Source organism: Nematolebias whitei, chromosome 1 (genome assembly GCF_014905685.2).
Source record: "Nematolebias whitei isolate Nwh7 chromosome 1, NemWhi1, whole genome shotgun sequence".
Lineage (NCBI taxonomy): Eukaryota > Metazoa > Chordata > Actinopteri > Cyprinodontiformes > Rivulidae > Nematolebias > Nematolebias whitei.
This window is the reverse complement of record NC_056498.1, coordinates 23468939-23493647: the sequence shown is the minus strand read 5'-3', so window position 1 is coordinate 23493647 and position 24709 is coordinate 23468939. Positions and strand designations below refer to the sequence as shown.

General features: G+C 39.8%; 1 protein-coding gene across 1 annotated transcript in view; it reads left to right on the top strand.

The window, feature by feature from the left end:
- Positions 1–3984: 3984 nt before the first annotated feature.
- The window catches only part of dennd4c (DENN/MADD domain containing 4C), a 39234-nt gene continuing 18509 nt past the window's right edge, over positions 3985–24709 (top strand). Inside the window, exons 1-15 of the mRNA XM_037675791.1 lie at positions 3985–4283; positions 9434–9686; positions 9771–9840; positions 12075–12244; positions 12321–12562; positions 12637–12703; positions 16222–16280; positions 16539–16683; positions 18798–18973; positions 19123–19223; positions 20914–21132; positions 21463–21608; positions 21806–21844; positions 22970–23100; positions 23192–23324. Of these exons, the coding sequence (XP_037531719.1) occupies positions 3985–4283; positions 9434–9686; positions 9771–9840; positions 12075–12244; positions 12321–12562; positions 12637–12703; positions 16222–16280; positions 16539–16683; positions 18798–18973; positions 19123–19223; positions 20914–21132; positions 21463–21608; positions 21806–21844; positions 22970–23100; positions 23192–23324 (2250 nt within the window). The remainder of the gene's footprint in view (positions 4284–9433; positions 9687–9770; positions 9841–12074; positions 12245–12320; positions 12563–12636; positions 12704–16221; positions 16281–16538; positions 16684–18797; positions 18974–19122; positions 19224–20913; positions 21133–21462; positions 21609–21805; positions 21845–22969; positions 23101–23191; positions 23325–24709) is intronic.

The window sequence follows — 24709 nt, the reverse complement described above, 5'->3', positions numbered from 1 at the left end:
GTTAAAATGACACATTGGTTTTCTTTGTTAAATAAAAACGTTCAAAGCTGTAATCATTCCTCTTTCTTATTTTGCTTAATGGCGTTTAACTCTGCATGTCATCCCTGAAATTCTGACGCACAGAATCACAAGAAACACAACGTCACAGGGTAAACACACTAAAAACATGTATTATCTGCAGCATTGTTCATTAAAATGGCCCAACACCATTAATGTATTACAGAAAATATACATACAGTACGCACACTTAATCATATTGTAGACCACTGTATTAAGTAATACATTCAGCTAGTACTTTTACTTGTAATACTTTTGAGTATTTTTAAAAGCAAGTACTTACTTTTACTCAAGTAAAAACATTAACGAGGTACTTCTACTTTTACTAGATTACATTTTTGTCTGATTATTTGTACTTTTACTTAATTACAGTCAGTGTTTGAGTACTTTCTCCACCGCTGCTGGTCACAGGTCAGTGGTTACCTCACTGCAGCCAGTGGACGTGACCCTGCATTTCTGTCCTGCTCAAAGAAACGCCAGAGACACAAGAAAAATAAATTCACATGGACTTTCTTTTTACCTCTGTGCTTTCAGGATTTTTACCTTTCAAAACGTCATGTGGATTTGTGAAAATAAAATGTTTTTGTTCGCATCAAAAAGTCTGAGCCCTGCTCACCGTGGCTGTAAAAAGCTTTTTTTTTTGTCCCGTCTCATCTGACTCACCACTGGAAACACTGAATTTCTCTGCCGGTTCTAAACACCCTTTGAAGATAAAGTGCTTGCTTTGTTACCTTTTTCTTTTTTTACTATAATAAATTAACAGTATCAAGCAAACATCCCCACCCTGGCACCTATCTGTAACAAACAAAAACATAAAATAAATAAAATGATATGACAAAAACGGAGAGGAGAGAGAAAAACCTCTAATCCAGCTTTTATATGTAGGTGAAGCTGCAGATTCCTTTTCGCTGCATTAACCTCATGGCCAGCCGAGTTGTGAATGCTGTTACGTCTTTTTTTTTTTTTACGTTGCATTGTGTGGTTTTTTTTTATTTTTATATATGTTATGTCATTTTTAGCAGGACAGAGTGTAAGTGGAGTTGGTCACACTCTGAAAAAGACCAAGTATTAAGAGCACTATTGTCCCGGTTGCGTTTAAGTAAAAGATAATTTCAGACTAGAATTCCTTCATAGAGGGACATCTCCAAAACCTGGGCTTGTAATTTAACATTACTATTTCATCACAGATAACCTTTTTTTTTTTTTACTTTTTGTTCCCTGCTTTTGTTAGTGAAACACTTTTTCTTTTTTTATTCCATGTTTGTAATGCAAAAAATAATTGTGGGGGGAGGGGCTTTTTTAAAAATATATGGTACTTTTTGTGTGACTGATTACTTACTAGCTTTAACTAAGCAGTTTTGGTTGTAACTTATTCACCTAAAACTTTATTTACAAGAAATGAAAGGGTTGTTTGTTCTAATGAAATGCTCTTGTTATTAACGCTAAAGAGTTTTCCTGCACTTGGAAACATTAAGACACAGTCCAGCAGTTTGAGAGAACTACATACAGCTACATTTATTGAATCTCAGCTTTTATTATATTATCGTATTTTTCGGACTATAAGGCGCACTTGAAATTTTTTCATTTTCTCAAAAATCGACAGTGAGCCTTATATATTAATTCTGATTGTGCTTACTGACCTCGAACCAATTTTATGTGGTACAACTGAACAATGTTGAGAGTTATTGTGAATGAGTTGAATAAAGTTTGACTTATCTGACTGCTTTGTTTCGCTAAATGCGGATGTAATCCGGTGCGTTTTGTGTATGAGAACAGACTTGTTCATTGATATTGCGCCTTATGGTCTGAAAAATACGGTAAAACACTAAACTTGTTCCTTGTCTCTGCTGTAATACTGACTTGTTGATCCTGTGCTATTATGTTAGGATGGTTCAATTTTACAGTGAATACACTGGACACCTTAAAATGTAGTGTTTTTGATTTTAGTTTGAAATCATCCTAAACCCACGACAATATTTGTCTTTTTCTGCATTTCTTTAATCTCCTGCACCATCAACCCAGCCTACTGTGCTTACTGTAAAGAAAACAGATGTGCAGTATTTATTGTCTGTATTAAACATGAAAACCAATGAGAAACGTAAAGTTTACTGGATAAAATGAAGAACCATAGAGGATATTTGGCATAGCTGAAATTGAGTTGCTTCATAACCAGTTTCAGTCAACACGCAGTGTAATGATGTAGCTTACAAGCTTGTCCAGTAAGAGTTTGTTGAAGCAACTGGACCAGTGTACTGATTATAAACACACCAGTATTGGCAATAAGGAAAGATTTGATTCATTTTATTTGGTGAACTCCTGTTTAATACCCCGCTTAGATTTGCTTCTTTTAGAGAGTTACAGCTGATCATTGAGTAAGTGACTTCTCTTGGAACTTGGTCTTGTGACTCTTGGGTTTAAAAAAAAATAAACTTTCATGGGATGTTTAGCATCTCCCACCATTAAAGCAGTCGTCTTCCTTTTTGTATTTTTAATTATTTGAGACACATGGGATACCATATTTCAGCTGCTTCATTGTCTCCAGTGTCCGTTGAATTTACGCTCTCAGGAGCATTTCTGAGCATTCCCCTCAGTTTGGCCTCGGCTCTCTGCTGCCACCAAAGCTTTAACTCTCATCCTGTTGGGAGCGGTGCGGTGATATACAATGACGAGTGTTTGTGGACATCAGGACATTCAAGTCCTTTCATCGCTACTTGTGTTTCCACAGTTGCTGTGTTGTGGTACAGGAGTCTTAAAGGATCCTTTTATCACATTAGCCAGAGCATTATCGAACATTCTACGTCCATCCCACTGTTTCAAATTAAAGTCTTAAAGCTTTGCTGTTTATTTACTCAGGTTAAGTTAAAGAGCTTGCCTTCCTTGTATCACCAACGGTGTTTAATGCCAGAGGTTTTGACTAAGGTCCTCTTACAATGAGAGGACGGAATTGTTCCCATTTGGGTCAAACCTTGAAAAGAACACTGTATGAGCTCATGCTCAAACTGTGATTTGTGAATGACTAGTCTGTTGCCTCCATACCAAATGTTTGGTCTATGCCTATAAAATGGACAAAATTATAGCAATTTTTGTATTTTGTGAAGTGAGTTGGGTGTGACAACCATCTTAAATCTTGTTGACTCCAATAAAAAAAATTGCAGATGTTCATTTAATTATTACCTAAAGTTTCATCAAAGTTTGTCCAGTAGTTTAACATATTTTGCCAACACAAAGGTGCAGGACTTCAAGTACTCTGGGTCCATTGTCCAGAAAGATGAGAAGTGTGGTAAAGAGGTGAAGAAGAGAGTCCAGGCAGGATGGAGTGGATGGAGAAAAGTTTCTGAAAAGATTTGTGATTAAAGAGCGTCAGCAAAGGTCAAAGGAATTTTTACAAGACGACCAGCTATGTGGTATGGTCTGGAGACGGTGGCATTGACAAAAAGACAGGAGAAAGAACTGGAGGTGGCAGAAATGAAGATGATGAGGTTCTCCTTAGGAGTGACAAGGATGGATAAGATTAGGAATGAGATCATCAGAGGTACAGCACAGGTTGAACAGCTGGGAGATAAAGTTAGAGAGACCAGTCTGAGATGGTTTGGACATGTCCAGAGGAGGGACAGTGGGTATATTGGTAGAAGGATGTTAGAAATGCAGCTGCCAGGAAAAAGACAAAGAGGAGACATATGGATGCAGTTATAGTTAGAGAGGACATGGAGGTAGTTGGAGTGAGGACAGAGAGATAGAGGAGGATGACTGAAGAGGGAACTGCCAAAAGAAGAAGCTAACAGACAAAACACATACAGATGCAGCCAAAAACTTTATCATTTGCCTTGCGTTTTGGTGGCAGGTGATGAACTTTGCATTATTTTGTTTGTCAAACCAAGAGGTGCAAAACGTGACTTTGATTTTCCTAAATCTCAGGTACGCCCAGCCATGATTGAGGACAAGGGTCACCGCGTTACCGACTACTTTGTGGTGGCCGGCCTGACAGAAAAGTCCACGCCGCTGGAACAGGACCTGTCTGAGACCAAGTCTGGTGGATTCAAAGGACCCATCACAGACCTGGCTATCATTAACAAATCAGCAGGTGAAACCGTCCCTGAGGGGTTCACCTGCATCGACAGCACCTACAGCGGCCAGCCAGCCAACCTCAACCATGGCAGTCTGAAGAGCCCCGAGTTCTACCTGTGCTACAAACGAGGGCGAGGAAAACCTCCGCTCATCGATGTCGGGTGAGACTGTGATTTGATTTATTTTTTATCTACAAAGCTTTATACACAGTAAGGTGGAAAAGTTTTAAACTGTCTTTAGTTTATTTAAACTTCACTTCCAAAGAGTCCGAGTGTTTTCAGATCTTCTAGTCTTAAATTTCTGAATATCTTTTATTTTTTGTACTATAAACAGTAAAATTAAACATAAAAAAAGGTTATCCTAAACTATATTAAATGGTGCAGTTTGAAACTCCAGTAGTATTCCAAATATACGGATATATAAGCAATTCTGAAATGTGGGTCCACACTTCATGTAAACAAATCATTTGGTTGAATCTGCCAAAAACCACGAAAAAGCTTCAGTTGTGAGATCGCTCTAAATTAGGCTGCTTGTAGTTTGTAGGTAAACAAATATGTCTGAACTGGACAAGTGTAGAATCTGAGAAGACATTTAGGTGGAAACAAAAAAGCCATAAAGACAGAGCTCAGCCTTCAGACACACACGTCTTTAGACTGTTAAGTTACTCTTTCACTCTACCCTTAAGTGTCTTTTTACTTTTCCTAACCTTTTTTGAGTCTAAACATGTATCAGTACATCAAATCTGTTGGACCTCAGCTGCAATTGTTCTGTAAAACAACTCTTAACCTCTTTATTTATGTGTGTTTAGGAGTAATCCTGGTAGTCAGAATTAGCTTTCTTAGGATTGTCATCAGTGCTTAAGTTTAGTTTATGGTAAATATGGCATGACAAATCTTTTTTTTTTTCAGCAAGAGGTGGTTGCTGTTTCTGTTTGATCATGGGGTTCCCACTTCTAACCACACCTTCAGTTATCTCCCTCAATCTGTCAAATCTCTTTTCTTTTTTTTTATCTCCCTTTAAAAACGTTTAAATGAGAATTTAGTTTTTTACTTTTCACTTTGTTTCATTAAGAAATTTAATGTATTTTTCTTCTTGAACGCTGTGCACCGATGAGCGTGTCTGAGCTGAATGAATGAGTAACATCACAGGCAGCTGTGTCTCGTTCAGCATGACAGTGCAACAACCTGAGGCGTCTAAGTTCTCCACACACTGAAGTCTTTGTGTAAATCTTGTTTCTTTCTCTCGCTAACTAAACTGGAGTTTCCGGTTAGGAGCGAAAACGCTGTGTTAAATCACTGAGATTCTCCTTCACTCTGCAGAGTTAAGGTTTATGCATGAAAACAATCGAATGGGGCTGTTTTCTACTCTGCGTGGATTTGATTCATTTGTCAGTTTCATTTTTTTCATCTGTTGCTACAGTAATGGTCCTTTCGTGTGTTTCTTGTATTTGTGTGCGAATCGACCAAGATATCCAGGTATTTGTACGATTCGACAAACTCAATAGGAACACCATTCGTTGATAAAATAGAAGCAAGGACTGCTGGTACCGACTTCCTATTTGAAAACAACATCCCTTTGGTTTTATTGGCATTTAGCACCAGTTTGAGACGGAACAAATCTGACTTGATGACGTTGAATGCAAACTGTTAGAATTGAAAAACCAAAGCAACTGCTCTAGCTCGACAATAAACAACTGTGTTGTCAGCATAGAAATGTAAGGATGCATCAGGAATGGTCTGACCTACATTACTTATGTAGATTGTGAAGAGGGTGTGTCCTAAGACTGAGCCTTGTGGTACTCCATTGTTGATAGTTTAATAGCTGGAAGAAGTACCATTATGTTGAACACATTGCCTCTGATCTGAGACATAATTTGAGAACCAACCATTCATGAACCACTAAATAGATTTTAATGAAACTTTCAGAAAGAAATCACTAGTTGTACAACTACAACTGATTAATTTTTAGGGTCAAACCAATTCGGGTTGGCTGCCACAGCTGACTGATCACTGGAAATGCATAAATATCTAAAACTCAGACAACTTTATAGCTTTTGAACTAAAATTTGGTGTGGTAATAGCTGAGACTCCTCCTTAACACATACTGAACACTAACTTGTCATGAGATTTCACAGTATTGCATGGGATTGGGCAAACCTCATGTTTTCTTTCCCTTTACTTGTCTAAGCAATAAGGATAGCATTTCATAGAAGCTGCAGTCCCGGTACACTTCCGTCTATCCTTCTAGACGGCTGTATGGAACGAAATTTCACTGTACTCAACTGTGCAATGACAATAAAGTTGATTCTGATGTACGAGGTTTGACCAAAAGATAACATGCTCTTAGTCTTAAACTATGGCATTAGAGGAAGTGGGTGATTTGCATCCCTTCAAAGATCAGATGGCATAACTAAAATATTATAATGGCATGTTTCCTTTAAAGTTCAACCACGTTTAGCCTGCAAATAAATAGGGTGGATAAAAATAGAAGCTAACAGATTGTTTATAATTTGTTGTCTTCTGAAGAGGAACCCAATCAGTGATGCAGCTAATGAGGCAGGATGATAACGTTTAGTAGCTACTGCAGCCTCCCTGACTATTTCTGCAAGCAGAAACAATAATTAGAAGATTTGAAATTCAGAGCCATGTGAGTCAACATGAGGCTCAATGACAAGATTACAGTTTTTACAAATGTGCTGCAAGACTATAAACAGATTTGTTCAGTTTAAATTGGGTTAAACTAGATCCAGAGAAATAGTTGCTTTTCAAATTTGAATCATTTATTCTTCCTTCTGCTCCCTCTGGTTTTACTGGTGCATTCCCAGCCCAGGGCTGTGGAGCAGCTCGTTTCATCGTTGCCCATTAGAGCTCGGGTTTTTGTTGCCTGAATGAGATTTTGTTGGCAGCTCTTCTCTTTGGCCCCTTGCTCTTTTCAGAATGAATGGAGCGTTTCGGGACTGTTCTTTCTGCCAAGGCTGCCCCCGTAGTTGTCCATGGTTTAAGCAATTCAATGTTTTAGTCTTAGTTTGAGCAGCGTAAGATCTTTTGGCCTCCCACACGGCATTGTCCGGATGGAAAGGGAGGACACGAAAGTGTGCTGTTATTAAGGCAGTCCAAGTCCAGCACAGTGGGACACTGATTGCTTTCCTGCTTGAATCTTTTAGATGTCTGTTATTCTAGAACAAGCAGTAAAACAAGCGGAGCACAAAATATTTAGGCAGCAACGTCTCAAGTGTTGGTTGGGCTGTGAGTCAGCTGGTAAAATGTTCTGAATCATCCTTTGCAGACAGGAAACCAAAGCTATAAATGAAAGTCAATGATGCCGACCACATGCTGACTCCCCCTGCAGAACTGCAGATTCCCAAAAACATCCCCAACAAAGAGTTTAGTTTGTTTTTTAGTGTTCTTTGAAGAAGGACTTCTTGTTCCAGATATGTTAATAATCGACTTGTATAGCACCAGTACAGTGCACATTGTGTTTTTTTATGTTTTGCCCATGGCATCTTAATCGTTTTCTAGCATGTTATTTGGCATTATGCTTAGTACTATGCTGTAGTATGGAAGACCGGTTTGTGTCCAAGCTTTAACTTCTTGCATGATGTCTTGAGATGTTTCTAAAATGTTTCCTCATAATGCTCTTTCCCCGTACCATCTATTTTGTGAAGTGCATTGGTCTCCCCTGCTGCAACCACCACCCCCATACTTCATAGTTGGGATGATGCTCTCAGGCTTACAAGCTTTCCCCTTTCTCATCGAATGTAACAATTGTCATTATTAGGCCTGTCATGATAACAAATTTTGCTGGGCGATTAATTTTCTCTGAAATTATTTCGATAAACGATAATATTGTTTGAAATTTGCCAATAATTAGTAATTATTGACAAATTTAAGAAGAAATGTTGGTTAATTTTTGTATGTAGTACCCTTTTTGACCACCGGATGACAGTATAAAACTGTTTGAACCAAAGGGCGGATAGTGAGGGAGCAGCGTGTCTCTTTAAGAAAACTGGGAGGGAAGTCCCTTGACGTAACATGGGTTGTCTCTCATTCCTGTTTTTCAGTTCTCAAAATGGCAGACACTCTGTGTAGTTTGACCTCCTTAGCATAGCATTTTTTATACAAAGCTTTTAATAAAATATCAGTAAACAAGTTCTCAGCTTCTTTATGCAGAGAAAAACAACTTTTTAGACGAAGGCACGGGTTTCAACCGTGAATTACGGAGCTTTGACAAGAGGGAAGTTTTTTTCCTGAGGTCGGCCTGTTAGCTTAGCTCATAACTTAGCTTCTCAGCTTAGCTGCTTTTAACGATCCAAAAACGCGATTTTGGACGGTCAAAACAGATTTTAAAGAAAAAAGAGAAAGAGAGGGGTCAGTGAAGAGCACCGGAGTTGATTTTTTTTGTCATCCAGTGTCTTCAGTAGAAAGAGAGAGACACAAAACGATAAAGCCGATAAATGAACATGAGGTCGATAATTTTCATTTATCATGCAATGAATTAATTTATTGTTTATTGCGACAGGCATTATGGCCAAACAGTAAAAAAAAAAAAATTTCACCAAACTACAGGACATTTTTCCAAAAGTTACGGTCTTTGTTTATTTGCAAACTGCAGTTTGTTTGTTGTTGTTTTTCAGATTAATGACTTCTTCCTCGCTGAGCGGCCTTTCAGTCCACGTCAGTCCAAGACTCGTTTTACTGATAGTGACACTTTCTTACCAGCCTCAGTCGGCATCTTTACAAGGTCTTTTGCTTTTGTTTTGGGGATGATGAATACATTTCCCTCCAAAATACTTTAATCTGAGGCGCACAGATCTCGTGTCCTTCCTGAGCGGTACGATGGCAGGACGTTCCCATGGTGTTTATACTTGGTTATGATTGTTTGAGCAGATGAAGGTTGCACCTTCAGGAAAATCATGCCCGAGGATGAACCAGAGTCGTGAAAATCAACAGTTCTCGTCCAAATATCTGGGTTGATTTCTTTTCATTCTCCGATAATGTTACGCAAAGAAGCTGCGTTTGAAATGTGCCTTAAAATGCATCCATAGGCGCTTCTTTTAATTAACTCAAGTGTTGCTAACTTATCTTTCAACGCTATTACCTTTTCATCTGGGCTATCCCAATTGGTTTAAAGGCTCAGTAATCAGTGTTTGTAAACTTGTGACTGAAAAAAGTAATAAAAATGGATCTTTCTCATGTTTGACCATTTACCAAGTTGATTATCTCTGTTGTCCTTCTTTGTACTTAATTTTATTTTGGAAAAATAAGACCATTATTCCAAGCATCACTCTAAATGTGTCCCGTGTGCATCACAGAGTGCTGTATGAGGGGAAGGAGCGTCTGATTCAGGGCTGCGAGGTCATCCAGGTCACTCCGTACGGCCGCTGCGCTAACGTCAACAACAGCTCCGCCACCTCGCAGCGCATCTTCATCACGTTCCGGCGAGCGCAGCCCGTCCAGCCTCAGAATTCCCTGGCGGTGACGGACATCTGCGTCATCATCACCAGCAAGGGAGAGACGCCGCCGCATACCTTCTGTAAGGTGGACAAGAACCTCAACTGTGGCATGGTACGTCACACGTTTCTCCCTAAACTGACTCTGACGTCAGCTGTGAGAAGATACGGCGAGTGAAACTTTTGATTGTTCTTTCAGTGGGGCTCCAACGTGTTCCTGTGTTACAAGAAGTCGGTATCGGCGTCAAACTCTCTAAGTTACAAAGCAGGTAAAAAAAAGTCTAAAAATTTTCTTGTGCCTCAATATTTAGGTTTTATCCTTCTTTTTTTTGTCATTTGTGCATCTTTTGTTTACATTTTGATCTTTTACCTTAATTTTGAGTTAAGTTACATTTAATGGACCACTTTTTGACTTAAACTGACCTAAAGCAACATTTTTAACAAAGATAATAGAATCAACTTTATCAGAATGAACTTTGTCATTTTATATACATACAATGAAATTACAGGAAGCTCTGTCAGGTGCAAAATATTAAACAAGTACAAGTTAAGACCAATATGAGACCGTGCCAACATACAAGTCATGCTTAAGACATGTATAAGTAGCATTAAAAAATATATTTACTACATATAAGTTAATAAAAGCTTCATGACATCAAAGTTCATGCTCAACAATCCAGGTAAAAAAAATCCAACAAACTTCAGTCACGTCCTCTAGATGGTTTCTTTTTTGGTGAGATGTTTCGTTCTTCATCCAAAGAACTTCCATCAGTCCGAAGAGCCACAACAAACTCAGTCCCACAAGCGGCACATTCACAAAGTGGGTCAACCAGTTTGCTGGTGATAAGATGGTTTCTGGGGCCCGCCCTCTCCCCCTTCGACTCCTCTGAGGCAGCCATAGCCAAAATGGTTCAAAACATCCAAGTTCATGCTCAATAATCCAGGTAAAAAAAAATCCAACAAGGTTTAGTCGGGTCATCTGGATAGTTTCTTTTTTTGTTGAAACGTCTGATTCTTCATCCAAAGGACTTCATCAGTCTGAGGAGCCACAACCATCTTATCACGAGCAAACTGGTTGGTCTACTATGTGTGTCAGCTGCTTGTGGGACAGAGTTTGTTGTGGCTCCTCAAATTGATGAAGTCTCTTGGATGAAGGATGAAACGTCTCAACAAAACAAGAAACCGTCCAGATGACCTGACTTAACTTTGTTGGAAAAGCTTCATGACTTCTTTGGAATAAAAGCTGCTCTTTAGTCTTGTGATCCTTGTTTTTGTTGTCCAGTGGTGCCTCCCTGAAGGCAGCAGAGTGAATCTTTGATCAACTTATTTGCTCTTTTTAAGTATCTGCAGTGGTAGATCTTCTGTTACAAGGTGGGAAGTTGGGTGCTGGTGATTTTCTCAGCTTCCCAAATAATGCTCTGCGCTGATTTATTTTTGTGTTCTCAGTTGAGCAGGTGTCATACCGAGCTTTGATTGCAGCTTTGAGCGCGCTTTCTAGGGCGCATCTGTAAAAGGAAACCAATAATTGTTGGGCTATTTTTTGTCTTTTTCAAGACTCTTAGAAATTAGTCTATTTTGTGCATTTTTTGCTAATAAGGGTGTATTTGTATTAGGCCTGTCTCAAAAAACAATAAATTAATTAATCTCATGATAAATTAAAATTGTCGACCTAATTTTCATTTATGGGCTTTATTGTTTCTTCATGTCTCTCTTGTTCTACTGAAGACACTGTTCTGTTTGTTCACCATTTATAGTGAATATATGTCTAAAAGTCTTGACTGTATGGTAAAAAAGCATGCTCTATTTTCAGTGAAACATGGATTTATTTTCAAAACAGATGCAAGTTTTAGTGTGAGTTTATTTTAATCTAGAAAGATTTGGTTTAGGGATGCACCTTGAGGCCTGTGACAATTTTGATGCTTGGCCAATGGCCTTATGTCACTCAAAACCCCACTTTCTTAATTTAAAAACAATTTTTTTTTTGTTTGCTTGTTTTAAAACTGGCGAGCAGCACATTTGGTGATTTGTCTGTGATCTTGCAGCCATAACTTTCTTTTAACGGCTGACTTTTTTTTTTAGCAGTCGTGTGACATTTTCACTGACTGAATGCTTCCTTTACAACTCAGCCTTTGAGACATTTTATTGTGTTGCTCTCTTCCAAAGAGCGTTCCTAAACAAACACACCCATGCGGACCGCCTTTATCTTTTTTGGACGGCTGTTTTCCTGTGAAGGAGCAGTTTATTCATCTGAGACGACTACACTTCCTTTCACGCCCATAATCTGTGTGCCTGCAGGTCTGTTGGCACAGGAATATTTGTGTCTTGCATCAAATTACAACAGCAAGATGTTGATTCTTCCACCCCAAAGCCAAAGTAGTTTAATTTTTTTGCAGAGGTTGGATGTAGAAAAGAAGCCCAAAGCTGGTCAAACCTAATCTAAGTTATGGCAACATTGCATCACAAGAGTGTGACTTATCAGCTTTTGTTTTCTTTTGTTCTGCAGGTCTAATCTTTCGCTACCCTGAAGAGGACTATGAGGCTTTTCCTCTGTCAGAGTCTGTCCCCCTTTTCTGTTTGCCCATGGGCGCAAAGATCGAGTGTTGGGCGCCAAACACTCCCAACCCTCTACCCGTCTTTTCCACGTTCGTCTTAACTATCAGCTCTGGTGAAAAGGTGAGACACAGAGACTGAGGAAGGAAAAAGTAGACCAAGCATTTCTAAATCATAACTTTTCCACCTTTTGTGCCAGGTGTATGGGTCAGCCATCCAGTTCTACGAGCCGTACCCAGTCGATCTTCTGAGTGAGAAGCAGAAGATCCAGCTGGGTCTGCTCACCGCGGTGGAGAAGAAAATGATCCCCAACCGGTCTGTAAACTCCAACAAATGCATCTGTCTGCTCTCCCGCTGGCCCTTCTTCGAGTCCTTTCGCAAGTTCCTGATGTTCATCTACAAGCTCTCAATCTCGAGCCCGCACCCGCTGCCTATTGAAAAGTAGGAATCCACTTAGAACCCTAAAGGTTTCACCTTGTTTGCTGTTACGCTAACACTAATATTTCTCTTGACAGGCACATCTCGCACTTCATGCACAACGTGTCGTTTCCTTCCCCTCAGAGACCCAGAATCCTTGTCCAGGTGAGCGACTTCCTTGCATTGATTTTTTTTTTTCTTTCTTTAAACGGAAACGAGCTTGTTACTCGTACAATATTGTTGGTTCATCAGATCAACCTTTTCCAGAGTTTGTGTGATGGTTTGCTGTAAGCGTCTTTGAGATGTTGCGTCTGTGTCGTCAGATAAGCACAGACTGACTCCGCTGTGAGGAGATCAGGATTCAGTTAAATGACTTTGTCGCTTTTGGTTTTGGATTGTTTGTGTTTCTTTTTTTTTTAAAGAAATGGCACTGTATTGACTCAAAAAAAAAAAAAAACTCTTTTTTTACACCTGAGCTGATCCCTTTTGGTGGTGATTATAGACCATGAGATGCACTTTGTGTCGAATTTAAATTTGCTCGTTAAATCAGAATCGGCTAAGTGAAAACGTTATTATTAGTAAGGAGAAGTGAGATTTGTCTCCCTATGCTGGTGAAGATGCTCAGACGTACAGTAAATAAATAAAAAAAGTTTAAAAACAACACTGGATTTGAATTTGTCGCCCTACCTCCACTTAACACATACCGTATTTTACGCATTATAAGTTGCATCAGTCAAAAAAGCATCATGAAGAGGAAAAAGACGTATATAAGTCGCTTCGGCGTACAAGTTGCAGGACTGACAAATATATGCAAAAAAAACCAAAAAACCTGCAACTTATACGTCGGAAAATACGGTACGTGTTAAATCAGCTCTGTGACTACCTCAGGCAACCCTAAAAGTTAAGCTGTTTTGAAGTTGGATTCTGTGCAACAATGTTTGATATCTAAGCTGTTGTGGGTAGCTTTTTTTTAAATGGCCTCTGTTTGGAGAAAGAGTTTAACTTTAAATTCACCAGCTTACAACTTGTCTGAGCAGAGCCAAGACCAAAGTGGACTACTGCTGCGTTCATACAGATTCAGTCTCAAAACTCATGGCAGTTCCATCTAAATGATAATATGCATACCACTTGCAATGTGCATTACTGTACACGGTTATTCAAGCAGAAGTTTTAAATTGTCTTAAAGTATTCCTATGTGAAGTCCAGGCTGCGTCTGAAGTGCTACAGCCATTGTCAGCGATGTAAAGTTTGCTTGGACTGTTATGAAATGTTAGAGATTGGAGCTGTATTAAGGCCTCACTCTGACTAACCATTAGCTCGGCAGTCAAGTCAGAAATAAACTCTGAGACCTGAGTTTGGAGAAACAAAGAGCCATCTACAACAGATGGTATGTTGTTTGTCATAAGCTTTCCACAGAATCCCACTTCAAACAATATGATCCTTCTAAGCTCTCGTTTGTCCTCTGTTTTCGTACCAGCAGGTCAACGTTTATCCACGCAAAATTTTCTCTACCTTCTGCAGAAATGCAGCCAAAAACATCTGCTAAGCTTCAGTGTTTACTGCAGTCACCTTTGTAATGCTCTTCAACACTTCAGCAAAGACACTGCACCCAGAACATGTATTTTTAATCTGGAAACACACACACACACACACACGCGCGCGTCTTCAGTTCAGAATTTGTTTTGTTTTTGCATAGGTGAGCCACTTATCTTTCAGTCTGTTTTGTACTAATGACTGCTCGGTTTATAAGCTGGATTCATACTCCTCGAGAAGTGAGGAAATCTGACGTAGCTGCGTGGCCAAAATTGCATCATTTCACATCACTGTATTTCCTCAAGGCTGTGCATCAGCTGTCGTGTGATTGGTCAAAACTTGATTGAGAGCGTGTTCATGCGGAAAAGCAGGTGAACTGCAACAATGTCTTTTGCTTCATCTGCACCGCTGAGGGGCAGTTGAGGCAAAGGCCGTTAGAAAATACACCCATCTTTACGACTGATCCAGCAAAACTTGTAAAGATAATCAAATGGCGAAGAACTTGTGGAAGGGGAGAGCAACATGGAGAGACAGTCCGCGCTCTGTGGCTGTGCTCACCTGGAGGGAGTACGTTTCAGCCGTAGGGACACGCTCTCTACGTTTGCATTTTGTACGCCGTCTATCGGAAACAATGGCGGTCTCTTCTTGGCAAATTTGCAAATACCTAGTGTGTACTGTCTGTCTGTGTAATAAAAATGTTTGGTAGCAGTAAGGGGAAGCAGCAGGGTCAGAAGAGTGGAGACCCCCGCTGGTAGGAAGCTCCTCCCCCGCTGGTAGGAAGCTCCTCCCCCACTGGTAGGAAGCCCCTCCCCACAGCATCTTTCTGGTGCTTTTCTAGGAGCTTTCTAGAAGTTCTGTTCAAGTTCAAGAATCTTTATTATTACCGAGGTGCGATTTTTTTTTTTTTCACAGTCGGTAGGCACACAAAACATCCGTACCAGACAATTTAATTTATACATTAAAATAACAGTACAGAATCATTGTTCGTTGAGAAGCCTGCTCTCTACAAAGATTAATTAGTTTTTCAGTCTGTTCGTCCTACATCTGGGCTGCTGATGCCTGCGTCCAGATGGAAGCAACCTGAACTCACCATGGAGTGGTGAACAGGATCTGCCAGAATCAGCCTGGCCTTGTTCACTGACCTCACCTTGTGTAGGTCAGTGAGGTTCTATAGGGCTATGCCAGAAGTTTATCTGCACATCCCGACAATCCCTGAGAGTCTGTTCCTGTTTTTTCATGTCAAAAGTCCAAACCAACAGATGAAGGTGAAAGTTAAGACTCAATAAAACATGAATAAAACATTCTCTTGAAAGTAGAATCAACATTAAAACCACAGAGATACTGATAAAAATACATTCTCTGTTGGGCCTTCTTACAAAGTGAGCTCACATGGGGGTCAAAGGTCAGTTTGTCATCAAGAACATTGCCCAGATATTTATATTGTTGCACCACCTCAAGAGCTTCACCGTTAATGACCAGAGGAGCTGCAACTGAAGAGTCTTTTCTAAAATCAGTGACCATCTCCTTTGTCTGCAGTTTCTTGTGACTTCACTTTTTTGGATCTATTTATCTGGATGATTGAGCATGCATCAGGACATTTCTTGTTCAATATGAAATGTTCATGTAAAAAAAGAACATCCCCAACTACGTTAGCGGAGTAGATCCTCACTTCTCAGAGTATGAATCCAGCTGTTTCATGGAGACGAGTATTGACCGGACTTTGTTGGACCATAAACTGGAAACACCTTTAGCTTCATTTTTGGGGATAAGGTTGTTTAAACATGATTCTGCAAAGTTTTTTTTGTTTTGTTTTTTTTCTTACAATCTACACAGTGTTTAATACCATCTTCAGGTTATTTTGAATATGATTTTATCCAATTTACATGTTTTATTTCTGTATTGCACACTTAAATCAGTCACCTTGTGTAGTCATGCGCAGAGCTACTATTCTTCAAATTCTCAACATTTTTATTTTGTCTTCGCTCACTTAAATTGATATTTCACGGTTTCCAAAATGTTTCTTTAAAACCTAAGAGTGTAATTTTGATACATAAGACGCAGTATATAGCAACAACCTAAGGCACATGTTTATATTTTTCTGCAGTTCTGTAAATTATTTTAGTTTTATACTCTCACCTTTCTCTCTGCAGCTCTCGACACATGACACTTTGATCCTCTCCCAGCCCGTGTGTACTCCATTACCACTCAGGTACTTCAGCTTTTGAAATTCTTCAGAAAGTTTTATTTTACTTTACATTCATGAATCTTTAGCGTTTAACTCAAATAGTGCGTCACAACTGTTAGAATTTAATTGAAAACTGTCATCCAATTTATTGTGAGGATTTTTATTGTCTGTTCTTGTTAGTTTTCTGTTATAATTGTATTCTTTTTGGTGATTTCGGTCCTTTCTGGGGTTTTTTCCTCCCTCTGCCTGAATCCGTTCCTCTGTTCTCTGCCTCCTGGTCAGTGGGGCTGACTATGGCACTCTGCTGATGAATCTGGGCTCAGAGAACTGTGCCACACTGCTGCACTTTGTTCTGATGGAGAACAAGATCCTGCTGCACTCGCTCAGACCCGCCGTGCTCACCGGAGTGGCAGAGGCCGTGGTAGCTGTGAGTAGAATCCTATTTATACACGTCCGTTTTCAGTTTCTGGAAAAGGCAGTGGGGAAAATACACAACAATCATTCATTGGTACAGTCATCATCCTCCATCTCACTCTGTCCTCACTCCATCTACCTCCATGTCCTCTCTAACTCCATCCATATATCTCCTCTTTGTCTTTTTCCTGGCAGCTGCATCTCTAACATCCTTCTACCAATATACCCACTGTCCCTCCTCTGGACATGTCCAAACCATCTCAGTCTGGTCTCTCTAACTTCATCTCCCAGTTGTTCAACCTGTGCTGTACCTCTGATGATCTCATTCCTAATCTGATCCATCCTTGTCACTCCTAAGGAGAACCTTAGCATCTTCATTTCTGCCACTTCCAGCTCTTTCTCCTGTCTTTTCGTCAATGCCCCTGTCTCCAGACCATACAACGTAGCTGGTCTCACTGCACTCCTTTAAACCTTTTCTTTGATCTTTGCTGCCACTCTTTTGTCACAAATGACCCCTGAAACATTACTTCATCAACTCCATCCTTAAGAACTTGAAGTCCTGCACCTTTGTGAAAATTAAAAAAAAAAAAAATCATCAAAATAAAGATCCGAACCTGTTTTCAGGTCAAACTTTGGCAAACCCAAACAAAAATGTTAACATTTTCTTTTGTCTTAGCAGACAATGGGTTTGAATCAATGGCTCAAGACAGATTTAATATCCCTAGATTTTAGTTATTAGTAATAACAAGCCTATTTATATCTTCTTTACCAATGCATTCAAGCGTAAACATCACTGTTTACACAGGGGTGGGCAACTTTTTTTTTCCCCAGAGGGCCAAATGGAGATAAAAAACAAATAGCCACATAAAGATTTGAAAAATAATCTTCAAGACTGATAATCTGGAAGACTTTTTCTGGGATTTCCTTGTAGCAGTTAACGTGTTTGATAAAATATGTATCCCCAATAGGAATATAAGACAAATTTTCTATAAACTGGCTCCTGTGACAACATATTTGATAGCTTAAATCTGAAAAAAAAAAGTTTGAGATTTGCTTTTAGGAGTGTTTAAGGTTCAGTCTAGTTCTGGAAACACAACAACGTAATAAAATCAGTTTTACCTTATTGAAAACAACAAAGCCCATGCTCAATAATCCAGGTATACAATCCAACATTTTTCAGTCAGGTCATCTGGACAGTTTCTTTTTTTTGTGCTGAAACGTTTCGCCTTCGGTCCGGAAGGCTTCATTAGTCAAGGAAACACAGAAACTGTTCAGATGACCTGACTGAAAAATGTTGTATTGTATACCTGGATTATTGAGCATGGACTTTGTTGTTTTCAACCAGTTTGACAAGACTGTCAACAAGGAAGAGGGCTGGCAATGGAGGAGGGGTCGTACCAAAGAGACCTACTTATCACAAGCAGAACTGGTTTGTTCCACTTTGGAGTAAACTGTTGGGGGAAGAATCAGTTTTGTGTTGTGTGTTTCCTTGACTGATGAAGCCTTCCGGACCGAAGGCGAAACGTTTCAGCACAAAAAACCCCGAAACTGTCCAGATGACCTGACTGAAAAATGCTGGAGTTTTCACTTATGTTAACCTGAAGGTTTAGATGCCTAATTTAAACCTACAGTAAGTTTCATTGATAAAACTCTGGTTTTCATCAACTTACTTAAAAGTAGTGTTGTTGTTTTTTTCCATTTTCAGTAAAGGATTTGGGGGACTGGATGTAGTTTGTCCAAGGGCCACTTTTGGCCCTCGGATCATATTGCCCACGTCTGGTTTAACATAAAAGTTTCAGTGGTTTGTCACGTTTCTCTCTTTGACTTTGAACTCGTTTTCTCGTAGTTCTGAGGTTTATCAGAGGAACACACAGGATGTCACAATCCTCCAAATTCCCCCACTCCCAATAAATCTGTAACAACAAGCAAGTTTCATTCAGGTGCAGGTTCTGAAGCCTTACATAAATATTGTCCAGAATTTCAGAGAAACAAAGCTCACAAACATGACTCAGTATTGCTGTAGATAATTTATAAAACTCAAGTCCTAAAAACTGTGTAATTATGTGTAGACTTTGGTTGGAATGTAAAAATCCTCCTCACTGTTTGATTTATTTTGTTTTTCTTCAGATGATCTTCCCCTTCCAGTGGCAATGTCCATATATCCCCATTTGCCCACTGTCCTTAGCAGACGTCCTCAACGCCCCGTGTCCCTTCATCGTGGGTGTCGACTCCCGTTACTTCGACCTGTATGACCCCCCGCCAGACGTTGTCTGTGTGGATCTGGACACCAACACTATCTACTTGTACGTGGCGCTTTAATTCCTCTGTTCATTTACAGCTTTTGGTACACTGAACGACTGCCTTGAATAAACCAGTTAAATCACAAGCCCAGTTCAGACTCTGTTTGGCTCTCCTGCTACTTCCAGCTGACTTGCTGTGATGTGTCTCGCAGGTCTGATGAGAAGAAACACAACAACTGGAAGAATCTCCCAAAGAAACCCAGCAAGAGTCTGATTAACTCGTTGAGCAACCTGCACCACCAGCTGGCCACAGGTGCTAACATGTAGTCCAACATGTACCCACTCACCTCACAATAAATCAACAATGGTGGATAAAACAGCCACACTTTTTTTTGGAGCATTATTATCTTGAATTCAGTTTTATTTTAAAGACATCGTAAACCTCGTACAAAAAGTAAAAACGGTTGAATTTGGTTGGTTATATTTTGTTATGTTTGTTTGTCATGTGCAGGTTAACACAAGGTCAACAGTGCAATGAAATGCTCAGGATGAGAAGAACTAGTTGACTCACTAAAAACAAACAAAACAAGAAATACTAAGCATGCAATCGGGATACAAACTAAAGTACCAAAAAGTGAAAAAGAAATATATTTACAAGGTGTAAAAGAAATGCATTAAACAACATGGTAGAATATAATGGTGCAAGTAGAATGAATTGGTACAAGTAAGTATTTCACAGGTAGTAATATAAGTATAAATACAAGTAATATAAGCTTAAATGCACGATATGTATTGCACATAACTAACATAAACTACACAGGTTGTTTGACAGGTTATTGCACAGGTAGTGAGTAACATTGAGATTGAATTATGAAGGTAAGGTATGACATACACGAAACAGCTACATAGTGCAGCAGCAATAAACATATACCGTAAGTGTCACAGGTGTGTGGCTTTTCAATAGTTGTAACATTTCTTCATGGCAAGAAATCTTGTAATGTTGGAAAGCCTGTTTAATTCCCTCACATGATGCCACTTTTGTGCAGAAAAGGCATTTGTGGGTTGAGCAGCAGAGTTCAGCATGTGAGTCACACCACTGAAAAACTCACCAAATCTTCATTGCCAAACACCTTATTCAGCTGTTGACTCTTGGTGTTGTTTGTTAGATTGGATGAGTAAGGTCCAAAGAAACTAGATGTGTTGGCAATTTAGTAATTTGACAAACAGGCCTCAGTGGCATGTGGAAGAACCATACACAGCCACAACAGCTTTGAACCCTGCAGCTCAACCCACAAATGCATTTTTTCTAACAAATGTGACATCACTTTAAAGGAAAAAAAGCTTATAATATTATTTTTATTTATTTAAAGTTGTATTTTTAACAAGGACATAATCAACCAAACACAAAAACTACAGACCTCGTACCGGACTTTCTGAAAAATTATAGATTGCGTGGTAGAATTTACATTCATTAAATAACTTTTGTTCCATGGACCTCGAGATGTAGGTGAAAATAATACTTTACTGACTCTAAAGCTGTAAAAAAAAAAAAAAAAGATGCAAATAATCAGAAACCAGAAGCAATTGTTGTTACGCAATGTAGGCTTCAACCAAGCTAAACTCTTGCTAGTGATGTAAACTTGTACCTGATTGGTAATAAGTAAATTAAGATGATGAATACCACAAAGATTGTTCAGGTGCATACACAACAGCAAACAAAAGTCTCATTAAAAGTGTGAAGGTTTTATTTTTATATAGCATTTTTTCACACCAGTCTGACTTTTTTTTGTTGCAGGAGTTGCTTTAGAGGCCTAAAAAATAAAAAGATCCTCTTGTGTCTTTCTGATGAAGTACTAGCTGTTTGACAGATGATCATGTCAGAATGGCCAAACAATTTATTTAATAATGAACGTACTGACTTGAATCGAAAAACTATCAAAGCACACAATATTCTATTTTAAATCTTTCATCACCGTTCAACTCTGATCCGTGATTCATTACAGTGCATCGGTCTCCACAAGAGGACTTGGCATTGGACTTGACCCCCATCGATGTCGACTTCACGTGGCACAAGAAGAAGATGGCTCTGGAGATGGAGATCCAGGAAGCCTTCCTCCGTTTCATGGCGTCCATCATGAAGAGCTACCGAGGCTACCTCAAACCCATCACCGAGGCACCGTCCGAGAAGACCACGGCTGCAGACTCCCTTTTCGACCTGCAAGGTGAGCAAATCTCATCTTCTATAATAAAAATGTTTTAATGTCTTGAAAGTGGCTCCATACTGGGTCCTTGTTCCCATCTCGCATCTATTTAGCCTCGTTCTTCTCAAAGTAGGTTAGAGAAATGGACCCAGGCTCTCAAGCCTGCATATTTTATTACCTTCCTAAATTGCTACTTATCGATTTGATAATAATGGAGAATAAATAATTAAAATCCAAAAAGACAACTTTTCAGCGCAATCGTTCTCCAACTATGATCAGATGCTGTTACAAAAGTTCAAATATCAAAGTGAATGTTTATTAACACAGATGCTGACATGTCTCTCTTCATAGAATTTCTGAAAAGTAGAGACCGGGCTCATCAGAAGTTCTTCTCCCAACTCACCAAGACCCAGATATTCATCCGCTTCATCGAGGAGTGCACCTTCGTCAGCGACAAGGACACAGGCTTGGCGTTTTTCGACGACTGTGTGGACAAGGTGATTCGCAGCCATCGTCAGGCTTCTGTTGGGTTGTTTGTCCTCTTCCACGGTCGTTTCCTTCCAGGAACAGGCCTTTCTTTGTTTTACGACACTTGATTGTTACAAAATAACGTTGGAGCGCTGGGAGAGACCAAGGAAGACCACGTTTCCTTTGATTCATTTGATTACCTCTGCTCTCTTTCCTTCTCTTGCAGCTTTTCCCCCCTGATATAATCACTGGCAAGGGTACCAAGGTAATCTTTAATCAGATTATCTTGTAGCTTGGTACTTTTTTTCCGTTTGAGACTTTTCTAACATTAACCAAGAAAATCATATTTCTCCCCCCTTTGATTAATGTATGCAGTAAGGGGCATGGACATTTCCTGTTTTTCTTCTATATGCTTTAATCTTGAATCACATCAAACGCTCTGACTGATTGGAAAAGCTTCATATTGTAGTATAGTACCGTGCAAAAGTCTAAGTCACCCCTTTTTTCTTTATGTTGTGTTTCCAAGGAGCTTTTTAATGTGTTCAGAAATACAGCAGTCCCTCGTTTGTTGCGGGGGTTACATTCCGGACACACACACACACACCCCAAACTAGCAGCTCTAGGGTTCACCGATGAGTCTGGGGGTTCAGTTCTGGTCTGTTCTGTGCAGCCCTTGATCCCCGAAACGCATTTGAGAGGGAGCCCGATTTTCGGATGGCCAGCACGGGACCAGATTGAGTCCAAATCTGGATGGAAAAAGTCCCGTTGGGCTCCAGATGGAAGCCGGACCTATGACGGCGTGTCCCCCACTCTGAAGTCCTCGTGGGCCGGCTACCAGCTCTTGGGTTCACTGATGAGTCTGGGCGTTCGGTTCTGGTCTGATTCCTGGTGGGTTCTGTGCGGCTCTCTGCATCCGCTGGGCGCCGAAGTCACTGAACAATTAAGGACCAAACTTTTTCCGATCAGATCAAAACTTCCCCTCTGTGTATTTCAGTAGAAGGAAACGGGGCTTCTGGGCTGGGTACTGTTGGCTTCTGTGAAATGTAGTCGTCATGAGCGGGGATACAGTGTAGGCTTATTGAGAGAAAACTACAAAATGGCGGGGCCTGTCCAAAGTACAGCGTTTTATTTTTTCATTAACTTCTTATTGTACATCCCATACCTTCCTAATCACGTGAATAATATTAAAGTTGACAATCATGAGTCCTGTACAATTTTTAATTTTTTCTCGTCTTCAGTCTTACTTTGAAAAACCATGAAAAGGTGAGCCCACAAAAGTCGAACCGCAAAGTAGCGAGGGACTGCTGTAGTTCTTCAGGCTCTCTGAAGGTTTTTTGCTGTTTTGGACTTCAGCTGCTTTTCCACTCATTTTTTAAGCGTTTCTCTGCAGCTTGAAAAGGAATCGTCTGAAGACACCAAACTGCTGGAGCTGGACGAGTCTCAGAAGAGCGAGCACACGGTCTTTGTCATGCCTCCCGAGCCACCGCCTGATAACGGGCCAGAACCTGCTCCTTGCTACACGTGAGTGAGCTGTAATTTTCTTTAAACGTTCATTTAAAGAGATTAGTTTGCTCAGACGACTTCCTGACGATTTTCTTTGAAATATTTCCAGCTATAAAGGTTTCCCAAAGCTGCAGCTGGATCTGTTTGACCGTCCCAGAGAGTTACGCCCCGCACTGAGCAGCAGAACAGCGGGGGCCAGTCTGTCCAGCAGTCCTGCTCTGCTGACTAAGAGAACTAAGCAGGTCTTTGCACACTTTCAGCAGATACTAGGGGTGTGACGGTACCTCACAGTAAACATCACAATAATGTCTACCATCAGTTTTCCATCAGTGTGACCTGTCTCGTAAAATTAGACCTGAAAATATCCTGACGACTTTAGATCATTTGTTTAAAATCATCACCAGTTTAAAAAGGAACGTGAGGCGTTAGGACCAGAAGTGATTCACATCAGAGCAGCTTCCACTGCCCCCTGTAGCCACCTGCAGCAGCTAAAGATGGTTTGTTCAAAAACACGACAGACTTTGAAGCTGAGGAAATTAAGATTGAACCTCTCGTTGTTTAGTTTGAGGTGAAAGGGGAGTCGCGCTTCAACGAGGAGTGGTGACGCCTCCACACAAAACGTTGAGCTCTGAGTTCACCAGTCTGAGCAACTTTATTCTGTGATAAAAATTATACTAAAATAAAACACACGGAGGAGTTTAACTCTAATGTCCTCTTCAGTCAGTCCTCTTTACAAAACTTCCTCTAACACCTTTCATCACATCTACAGATTTATTTTATCCACATTATCTTTTTTGTTTTCCATCCATCCATCTATTTATCCATCTATCCATCCCTCTATCTGTCCATCCATCCATTCATCTATCCATCCATCCATCCATCCATCCGTCATCCATATATACATCCATTTGTCATCTATCATCCATTCATCTATCATCCATCTATCCATCACGTTTCATCTATCCATCTATTCATCTGTCCGTCCATCTATCATCCATTCATCTATCATCCATCTTATCTATCCATCCATCCATCATGTTTCATCTATCCGTCCATCTATCATGTTTCATCTATCCATCCTATTAATCTATCAATCCATCTATCTATCAGCTATCTATTTTTCCATCTATCATCCATCTATCATCTGTCTATCATCATCCATTTATCATCTATCATCCTTCCATCCATCCATCTATCATCTGTCCATCATCCATCTATACATCCATCCATCTATCCATCATCCATCTATACATCCATCCATCCATTCATCTATCATCCATCCATCCATCCATCCATTCATCTATCATCCATCCATCCATCCATTCATCTATCATCCATCCATCCATCCATCCATCATGTTTCATCTATCCATCCTATTCATCTATCTGTCCTATCTATCATCTTATCTATTTATCCATCATCCATCTATCATCTGTTTATCCATCATCTTTCATCTATCCCTCTATCTATCATCCATCTATATCCATCCATTTATCATCTATCATCCATCTATCCATCCATCCATCTATTCAACTATCTATCTGTCCATCTATCCATCATTCATCTATCCATCCATCCGTCATCTATCATCCATCCATCTATCCATCCATCATGTTTCATCTATCCA